This window comes from Lytechinus variegatus, chromosome 4 (assembly GCF_018143015.1).
Source record: "Lytechinus variegatus isolate NC3 chromosome 4, Lvar_3.0, whole genome shotgun sequence".
Classification (NCBI taxonomy): domain Eukaryota; kingdom Metazoa; phylum Echinodermata; class Echinoidea; order Temnopleuroida; family Toxopneustidae; genus Lytechinus; species Lytechinus variegatus.
Window position 1 is genome coordinate 33496865 of NC_054743.1, and position 10794 is coordinate 33507658.

Consider the following 10794-nt stretch of genomic DNA (forward strand, 5'->3'; position numbering starts at 1 on the left):
TTCAATCTCTGCATGCCCGGCCCCAAATGTTCGGACTAAACATAGGTAAACAGTTTCATCAAAATCCTTAAAGGACAAGTCCACCCCAACAAAAACTTGATTTGAATAAAAAGAGAAAATTGAACAAGCATAACACTGAAAATTCCATCAAAATCGGATTTAAAATAAGAAAGATATGACATTTTAAAGTTTCATTTCACAAAACAGAAAAATATGCCCTCTCACATGGGGTGCATTCGAGAGACTAGAGCTATGAACAGATGCATCATCCTCCAACGGTTCAATGCACATATTATGCACACTATCCATTTAAACCCCTGAATTCCAGCGTTGGAAACCCGTAAGAACGCCATCTTCCGCACATCACGCACACGGGAGAGCCACGATCCCCTGGACGGAGCAGGAATTCGTCCATTTCCCCCTTAATTTTAAGTTAGGTAAGTATCAGTTTTATTTTTTTGTAATGTCTGGATTTTATTGCATATTTGTATCGCAATTTGTGTACGTTTTCTTCATTTGATTGTTTTTAATTCATTTGCAATGCTTGTTTTTTTTTACTGAGCGTCGCTTCGCCGCTCAGCAGCAGCTGTGTGTGTGTAATTATGACATGAGTGAAACGAAAAATCTGATATTGTTCTGCCTTTCTGTCTCCCAAAATAACAAATTGTGTATGCGAATTCGGGTTTTCCTAGTATATACTTTATATACGTTGTATTGAATCATTCGGTATGATTTTAAGTGTGAATATACGTTCATTTTCATCATTTTATTCCACCCATGAAAATTTGCTTAGCCTTTGCTTAGCCTTTGGCTTTGCTTTGTATGGTGTGCGTGGCCATGCATGGCTGTCGGTGAATGTTGCATGTGAAATTTGATGTCGATACTACAGTTCGACATTGTTCCGCGATCTTTTGCCCTCTAATGTTTTTTTATAGTTATTTGAACATTGTTTTCGTATATTTTTTTCATCGCTTATCTTGTAAATACGTTTTCTTTGTTGGAAGATTTGCTGTAATTTTCATGTGTAAATTTTCAACAACAAGCGCACATGTTCATTTGGTCAGATACTGACAGTTCGCCATGTGGAGTGCCAGCGATCGAGGGGACGCCGGTTTATTTGCATATGAATGGGCTAGGGAGCTGAAGGACGCGATTCGCATTGTGAATGGTTGGCTTTTGTGGCGGCGGGAAGAGTGCAGTGTGTGTTCTTTGTGGTGTGTGTAGTTAAGCGTCCATAGGCATGGCATGCATATGGGAGCATGAGCATTTGCCAATGTCTGAACATTGAGAAGTTTCAAAGTTAGCTTTACTATGTAGGGTCTAGATCTAATATTTTTTCTTTTATTGCTCTGTTCTTAGATTCAGTCCCTTTGACTTTCTCATATTTTTAGATTGTTATTTATTTTAAATCTGAACTTCCTGAAGTGGTATTTTTTTTTGCTCTTATGAGGGTGGGGAGGCACTTCAGAAAAATAATAAGGCCTAGGCCACAAATGAAAAATTATTTCACAAAATCCATGCAGCAAATATACTTTTTTTAGAAAATTTAGGTATTAGAAAATTTAGGTATTGAGAATTTTTCACATTACATGCAAAATTATGAGAGCATCTTATTTTTGTTTCTGGATCTAATCTGCTATTCCAATCTACAAACAAAATATTTTTTTTCTTACAGAATTTGGATATTGTAATTGAGCGAAGCTTGCACCCTCAGCAAAACTAAAATAGGCCTAAATGAATGAAACATTCAGAAGTTTCTGACTTTTCACTGCCATTTTGGATGGTTAAAGGACAAGACAACCCCAAAATAAATTTGAATGAAAAGAAAAATTCAACAAGCATAACGCTGAAAGTTTCATCAAAATCGGATGTAAAATAAGAAAGTTATGGCATTTTTAAGTTTCGCTTGTATAAAATATGAACGAGCCAGTTACATCCAAATGAGAGTTGATGACATCACTCACTATTTCTTTTTTTATTTTATTATATGAAATATTTTTATATTGTCATGTGAAATGAAGTTTCATTCCTCCCTGACCCTGTGGAATTCCATTGTTTTAACATTTTGTGCTTCAGACAAGGAGGTCCTAATCGTCAAATTCGTAAAAATTGAAATATTGTATAATTCAAACAAAAAAAAATAGTGAGTGACATCACCGACTCTCATTTGGATGTAACTGGCTCGTTCATATAACTATTTTGTTGAAAATAAGCGAAACTTCAAAATGTCATAACTTTCTTATTTTACATCCGATTTTGATGAAATTTCCAATATTGTGCTTGTCTGATTTTTCTCCATTGATTCAAATCAACATTTTTCTGAAGTGGACTTGACCTTTAAATTTCCACATTCTAATTTTATAACATGCCTCAAGTTATTACCAAAGAAATGTCTTACAGATTTGGCAATTACTAATTTGACTGCACCACAAAATGTTAAAAAAAACTGTGGTAATTACACATGTTGAGGGGGAATACATGTAGATATTTCTTTCACATGATAATGAGGAGAATATTGAAATATTTTATACAGTGAAATACAAAAGAAAAAGTGAGTGAGTGACATCAGTCCCCTTATTTGCATACTGACCTGGAAGTGCATATCACTGTTATGTGAAATAATTACAATAATTTTCATGAAATTTTCAGTGTTATGCTTGTTTGATTTTTTTTCTTTTTATTTAAATCAATATTTTGTTGGGGTGGACTGTCCTTTAATAGAATTCAAGTAGGCCCTGAATTATTGTATGAAGGCTCATCAGGCCTAATCTGTCATGATTCTCCCATAATTTAATACAGGTAACACACCCCCAGTAGGCTGCAAATCATGGCAGATAATGGTGATATAAAACCAGAAGAGATGGAACAAAGCCAGGGAGATGGTGGTGCTGAGGAGCCCATGGAGACTGAGTTTGAAAGAACAGACAAATATGACAGCTACCTGGGAATGGGCTTCACAGAGAAGGTTGCTTCCGAACTGGACAGGTTCTTTGCAAAAGGTATGTTTTATTGAAGTGGTTCATTTTGAAATGTCCTGATTTCTTTGCCCTCATACCCTTAGCTGTATGATTTGAAAATTGAATACAGTTATTTTGTTTCACAAATTCTTTCTAGAAATAAGTGAGAATAATCCAAAATTTTAAAAAAGCTGTGTCTTGTTAAATTGTAATGTGCTATGTATTTTTTTTGTCAATGTGTAGGAATCCTTTCTGGTGATGATGCACTGGATGATAGAGCGTTTGAGGCTCTGAAAGAACTTGACGAGACATCTAGGCTCGGAGTCTTGAAGCAGTTTGGTGAGAGTGACTTGTCCCATGTCACTAACACAAGTGCATTCCTGTGTGGGGTCATCAGGACATACAGACAGAAGAGCAGAATGAAGCAGTCACAGGGTGGACAAGAACCCAAGGGTCCAGATGAAGCTAAAATTAAGGTAAAAATTATGAAAGCTTGTTAACCATAAATAGACTGGTCTATTTCAACACCTAAGAAGATGGGGGGGGGGCTGATTCAGCCCCCCTCCCCCCTTATGATCTCGGCCATCGATAGCAACGAAAATTGGCACGCGCGTTACCCATGGGATTATCTACAAAATTGTAATATCAAATTCTGCGAAAAATCTCATTCCTCATTAATTATGCTAATTTATGCGTAAAATCGTAAGTTTGCTCTAATTATCAAAATAATGCTCCTTAAATGCTAATTTTTGTTTCACAAACCCTAGATAGGCATCTGATCAAATTTATTTCTAAAAAATTACAACATATTTATTTTCTTATGTATTCTATTTTCTAAATTTCTTATGTATTTCTGTGTTTTTTATTGTTTTTTCAATGGAAATGGTTTGGGACTTTATTTTGACCATAAAAAAAGGTAAAATAAATTGATTTCAAGCAGTAAAAGGAAAAATGATACATTTATGAATTTTGGCAAAAAACACTATTTGCATTGGATTTGTACACAAATTCACGTTTTTGAGTAATGAAAGTAAAAAGTCAGCGAGCAACGCGGTCAAAAAATTTCAAGCGGGGGATTTATTGTGAAAAATGTTGGGGGCTGAATCAGCCCCCCCCCCCCCCCCCCCGCCAGTCTTTTTAGGGTTAAGTGTGTTTGTGTCTGTAATTGGTATTTCCTCTTTGGAATTCAAAGCCTTATTAAGCTTGGTAAAATTGAATGAGTCATTTCCAAATTTTAATTCATTGTCCGATAACCTGATCGATTTTATATGATGAAATACTTAGTATTCTGTTTATTTTTGGGCTTTACTATGAACTACTAAACTATCCAACACTTTCAAGCATCTAGAAATGAATCTGCTTGTTGAAGGAAGTCGCTTTAGCTCTAGCGAAGATGGAACTACCTTTTACCTACGTTTGTGCCTTACAGTAATGCATTGTTTTTTCTATTCCTTTGTTGCAGGAAATCCTTGCCAGAACAGGTTACTCACTTGATATCACATTAGGACAGAGAAAGTCCAGTCGTCCCAAACCTGAAGATGTTGAAACGTTACCGCCACCCGCCCAAGGTTCAGAGGTGAGAACATTTTTTTCCTGTTGACCCATATTGCAGTATGATATTTCTTTGGGAAATATATAGGGTATTTCCCTCAAAGCCAGTCAGTGTTTTAAAATTAAAATTATCTGTTTCAAAAGTATTGATTTTAGTTGATGAAAATTACTACTTGTTTGAATTGCATTCCAGGCCCTGTCGTACTGATACCCCTTTCATAAACCCAATTAAAATGAATTAGGCGGCTAATAGCAGCATAATTTGGTCATAAAATTGGAGGAGGACAAGAGTTATCCGCATTACTCTGATGCTGCTATTATCCGCATAATAGCAGCATTGGGATAAGATTTTGAGTTTATGAACGCATTTCCAAATAATGCGGATAATTGCCATGGTGCGGTCACAAGGTCACCCTTTTCCAACACAACCGCATCGGAGGGGGCGTGTCCAGTTGTCATGGCGATTATCCGCCTTTTTCAGGACGGGCGCTCGTAAAAATAATGCGGCTTATTTTCGGAGTTTATGAACGCAATTTTTTTTTAATTATCCGCATTACTCTTGGGCGGCTAATTGGAGGATAGGTTTATGAAAAGGGTAATAGAGTTGCAACAGAATAAATGTAGACCAGTCACAATTTGACTTTGATTCATATCTGTCTGTCTATAGTATCCATAGTTAATATTTCTAAAACAAGAAAAAAAAAAATGTGCGAAAAGGTGCTCCAAATTTTTGAATAACTGAATATCACTTTTATCTTTAATTCTAGATCTTCATTGGAAAGATCCCAAGGGAGATGTTTGAAGATGAACTCATTCCTCTGTTGGAGCAGTGTGGTGATGTGCATGATCTGAGGTTAATGATGGACCCACTTACAGGCCAAAACAGGGGTTATGCATTTGCAGCATTCACTACCACCGATGGTGCCAAGGAAGCTGTCAAAAAGGTATGTATACTGGAAGATGCATTTCAAGTCGATATCAGTGTTCATGTTATGTAGGTAGTAGCTACCAAGGTGCCACAAAGGTCTATGCTATGTACTTGTGTGCCTTTAGTAAGGCATTAATTTATGTTACCATTGCAGTTTCATTAGCTTTTCATCACTTACAATTCCAGTGTATTTGTGACAAGTTGGCTGGAAAGCACTATTAAGAAATTCCAGTCCATGACTATCTGATTCTTGTCCATAGCTTTGCTATTGCAGACAATTTAGTGATGTAAACTTCATGTTCAATATTGCATGTATTTGAACAAATACAGTGTCCATAAAGTCAAAGCATATTTATTTTCTGTTTGATTTATTTTGTAGCTCAATGGATACAAAGTCAAAGAAAACTGGCAAATCAGTGTGAACATCTCAGTACCGAAGAGTAGGCTCTACGTCGGCTCCATCCCCAAGAACAAGACCAAAGAAGAGATCTTGGAAGAGTTCTCCAAAGTTGAAAGTGAGTTAACAGTTTGAACTTCCTTGCAACCTGGGAAATATATTTTTTCCCGGTTTTTCATTGCATTATGAAGATGGAAGAGCAGTGTTCTTAATATTGACTAACATTTCTTTTTTTTTAACCTGTAAATCAACAGCTTCTAAATGTGTATTTTGATGAACTGAGATGTCATAAGTAATTATTTATGAAAATATGCTATTTGCATGCAGTAAGCATAATGGGAAGGGGGGCTGCCTTGGTGAATAGAAACAAAAAGATTCCGGAACAGAGTAAACACTGTCTAAATATCTTTTTTGTGTGTGATCAACAGAGGGTCTGATGGATGTCATCATCTACAAGACAGAAGACAAGATGCGCAATCGTGGTTTTGCCTTCCTCGAGTTTGACTCCCACAAAGCAGCTGCAAGTGCGAAGAGGAAACTTCTCTCTGGAAGGGTCAAGGTCTGGAATCAAATCAATGTCAATGTAGACTGGGCTGATCCAGTGATTGAGCCAGACTCCGAGACTATGTCGAAGGTAAGTTATTCCAGCTAATCACAAAGCAGAGTTAAGTTTTGAAAGAATTTGTCTATGAATACCTCAAGTTTCGGCATGGTTTGCCGAACGTTTTATTTCATATTTCAGCACAGGATCTACACCTGTCTCTTGTGTTACGCTCTTGCCATAACTTTGCAATTTGTTAACTTATGAAATCCAAATCTTGTTACATGTATTCACATTCATTGGAATTGCAATTATCTGATAAGTTATGAAAAAAAATTACATTTGATGCTTTCACTTCCAGCTCTCTTGTGTCTGTATGGCAGGGGCAATGATCTGAATAGACTTTGGAATCAGAGGTCTTGTTATTATTAAAAATATTTTTTGAAACCCAAAGAAATGAGTTGTCATTGATAATTTTTTTTTTTAAATTGCATCTTCAGGTGAAAGTTGTGTACATCAGAAATCTTTCTCAGGAATCAACAGAAGCGAAGATTAAGGAAGACTTTGGTCAGTATGGTGAGGTTGAGAAGGCCAAGAAGATGAAGGATTACTGCTTTGTTCACTTCAAGGAAAGGGAAGCAGCTGTCAAGGTAATTTGTCATTTCAGTTATGTCTGTGCACTCCCCCCCCCCCTTGAAAAAATGAAAAGGTTATTTATGGAGATGAAACTAAATTTAGTAGGTAGTGGGTAAAGCAGAAATAACTCGTGGTTGTCAGTTCAATCATTCATCAAAGGTCGCATGTCATAAGGTGGTCCAATTTCGCGAACAGGGTAAAAATGTTATAGCTATTACCATTCTCTACATAATGACAAAGTTTTAAGTTTTGAATACCGTTACTTTTCCTTAAAATGACTAATTAACAGTCAATTATTACATAGATGTAAATGTGAATTTTGAAATGTGTTTTTCTCAAATTGGACCTGCTGCACATAAAATGGTGTCAAAAGTTAATGCAACATGGATCACCCTAGTATTTTGCAGTTATAATCTTGAAACATCAATGATTAAATCTTTACCAAAAAATTAAATAACTATTATTTTATGCATGTTAATTATACTAATTAATTAACAGTATTTAATTTCACATTTCTGCCCCCAAAATACCTGTCACTGTATTTGTATGCTTGGCAAAATGACAACATCATGGGTAGAAATGTTTGTTGCAATGATACACAACATTTGTACTAAAAATTAAGATTACAAATTAGATAATTAACCAAATCTCTCCAGTTTACTAATTGATAAGGTTGCAGATCAGAGCTGACATACACATGTATTCCATTGCTGCATATTTTCAAAACGCCCAGAAATGTGAGGATATCAGTCATATTACATATTATAGGAAGTTGTTCATTAGGTTTAATTAATATTTTATCATTTACCGCATCCACCGGCTCCGCCACCCCTGTTACTTCAAACTTAATGTGCCATAGTTTTTGTTCCTGATATTGTATTGATCTAATTCATAGTAATATATTTAGCCTATAGTTCTAGCTTCAAAATGAGATATTACTCAATAAATTTGGTTAAGATGCTGTGATGTAGCAACAATTTATCCATGGCACCGTGTGGAAAATTGTTCATACGCCACGCTTTTTGCATACCCAACTTATGAAATGCGACCACAGCTTATAACCCAATTCTAGTGAATAATTTGATTAACTAGAAATTTTGCAATCATTCATTTTCAGGATTTATTAATGAAGTTAGAATGTTGTGAGAGAACTTCTTTGGGAAATACTAAATGTGGTCGCAGATCATTGGTTGCCTCGGAAGTAAGTTGGTACTGTTGTGTTGCTAGTTTTCAGCTGTAAATTAGTAATTTGTAAGTTTAATTGACAAATTGATAATAAGTTCGTTTCATAATTGAGCCGTTGCTTTTATATCCCCCCCCCCCCCTTATTGTCATGACTAGGCGATAGAGGAGATGAATGGGAAGGAGTATGAAGGAACCACGATAGAAGTGTCTCTTGCCAAACCACCTCAGGAGAACAAGAAGAAAAAAGAAAGAATCATGAGGCAACAAAATCTTGGAGGGTGAGTATTTACAGGCAAAACCACTCTGAATAAAGTGATTATTCCTAATTGCTGCACCAACAGTCCTCAATGTGACATGCTGGCGAGGTTTTTCGCCAGTTTTTGTGTGAAGACCAAGTTTCAAAGAGTTAAGAGGTCTAGGGTGCAGTTTGTAACCCCTGGAGTCTAGTTGCATTTATCTGCAATGAAAGAAGAATTTAAAGTAGTTGTAATTTCACATTCTTGGCCATTTTGATGTGTGTTTAATAACTAAAAAAGGCAAATTCCGAAATGCATTCAACATTGAAATTTATTTACAAAATGCACATAAAGATTGCATTTGATTAAGTTTGCAGTTACCAAATTTTGCAAATTTGAAAGGGGGGGTGGTAAAAAAGAGAAATTGCGATAGAATATTTGCAAAATAAAGGTCTTTACTATGTTCAATATCTATGAACTTCATGCTTTGACCTTTCACGGTATGGATTCGAAGTTCAAATGTCAATTGCTGTTATTGTGTAAATTTTTTTTTCAGATTCGGCTTTGAAGGGTACTCGCCTCGAGGTCGTGGTGGTCCACAAGGCGGCCACCGTGGTCGTGGAAGTGGATATGGTGGTGGAGATCGCTATAGGGACTATGGTGGCTATGAAGGTTATGATGATGGATATTATGGTGGCTACGGGGGCGGTTATGGTGGTGGACGTTATGAAGCAGACAGCTATGGATACGGTGAAGGCTATGACGGTTACTATGGCGGCGGAGCAGGATACGGACGTGGACGTGGCAACAGAGCAAGAGGGAGGGGCATGGGAATTCGAGGAGGGCCCAGTACACAGAGGGGTTTTTTACGGGGAGGTGGGGCCCGAGGTGGCCCCAGGGGAGGGCGCGGTGGTCCCAGGGGTGGACGTGGCAACCGGGGTGGCCGAGGGGGGCGAGGAGGTAACATGGGTGGCAAGAGGAAATTAGAAGGACAATTGATGGGGGACCCAAAGCGACGCAACACCCAATCTCAGTGGGGAACGCAACCCATTGCCCAACAGCCTCTTGATCAGGGATATGGTTATAGTGACTACAACAACTTCTATGATGACCAGTGGTCATCGGACAACTACGGGGCTGGCAGTTGGAAGTAGATGACTTCATCTGCAGGACCATAAAGTAAATTTCCACTGGAAAGGGTGGATGAGACCTGTCTTCACTTCACGATCAGTACAGGTAAAATCTCAATGGGCTGGGAACATGGACTTTGTCTATTGTAAATAATCAACTAGAATATACCTCTCTCAGAATGCTCATAAAGTGCCCAATTCTTTTTAGCTTACTCAATTATTTGCGAACTACAAAGGCACGTGCACTGTCAACATTTTAAATAATCTGGAAAAAAATAATAATTCATTGTATTGAAGTTTGTCTCATTTTGGATGGTTATGAAATATGTATGTAAGTTTCATGTAGGTAATCCACTAGAATTGGAATTGGAAAAATTTAAAGGAAAAACAGAAAAAAAGTTGGTTTTCAAAGTTCTTTGGTCTTTTTAACTATTTTGTCTTAATGTGTAACTGTTGAAAATTGTCTAAAAGTGTGTACATAGAAACCACTCTAGAACACCTGTGTATTGTTATGAATTGTTTTGAAAAGAATGAAACATTTTTATGGAGAAAAACGTTAAATGACATTGATATGCAGTATTCATTGACCAGTGCAGTTTGCAGGTTTGTCTCCTTTAGAAGAAATATTTTTACATTTCAGACTCAAATATAATGCTTTGTACATTTACCTTCAGTGTTATTCTGTACAGATAAAGGCATATTTCAAGTTTGTTAGTAGCAGTCAAAATGGGCTAGCATGTAGACATTAGTGTTCAGTGCAAAACTGCAAATGTTTCTATATTCAATTGATAGATTTTAAATATGTCTGTTTTTATCAGAACACTCATACTTTACAGCAGTGGAAATCATGTTTTGTCGTCCTGTCCGAAAATTGTGACTCTCGTGTAGATATCCCTTGTTCTTGGCAAAATTAATTATGTAGTAGCAAAAGTCCTAAGTTTTTGATATTCATTAAAGTTGACCATGTACAGAATTTACAAAATTGCTTTTCTACCAGTTTCTTTATTTAGATTTCAAACAAGTCGAGTTTTCAACTGTTTTTATGGAAAAAAAAATATCCTTGCACATTGTGTTCACAGACAATCTACAATGAACTTGAAAAGGTTCAATTGATTGTCTTTTTGTTTTTAAAGAAAAGTACAGTATAAAGAAAAATAAATAAAATCCATAGTGTAGCATGTTGCATGTTAAAATGGATAAGTGAAAAGTAGTCTTTAAAACTTAATCTCATTT

General features: G+C 36.4%; 1 protein-coding gene across 1 annotated transcript; it reads left to right on the forward strand.

The window, feature by feature from the left end:
* Positions 1-327: 327 nt before the first annotated feature.
* Positions 328-10543, forward strand: LOC121413886 (heterogeneous nuclear ribonucleoprotein R-like). The gene is made up of 10 exons (XM_041606867.1): positions 328-437; positions 2800-2999; positions 3201-3433; positions 4420-4533; positions 5276-5452; positions 5816-5951; positions 6262-6467; positions 6875-7024; positions 8352-8473; positions 8988-10543. Exons 2-10 carry the CDS (start codon positions 2828-2830, stop codon positions 9583-9585), a joined length of 1908 nt encoding a protein of 635 aa, XP_041462801.1. The 5' UTR covers positions 328-437; positions 2800-2827; the 3' UTR covers positions 9586-10543.
* Positions 10544-10794: the final 251 nt, after the last annotated feature.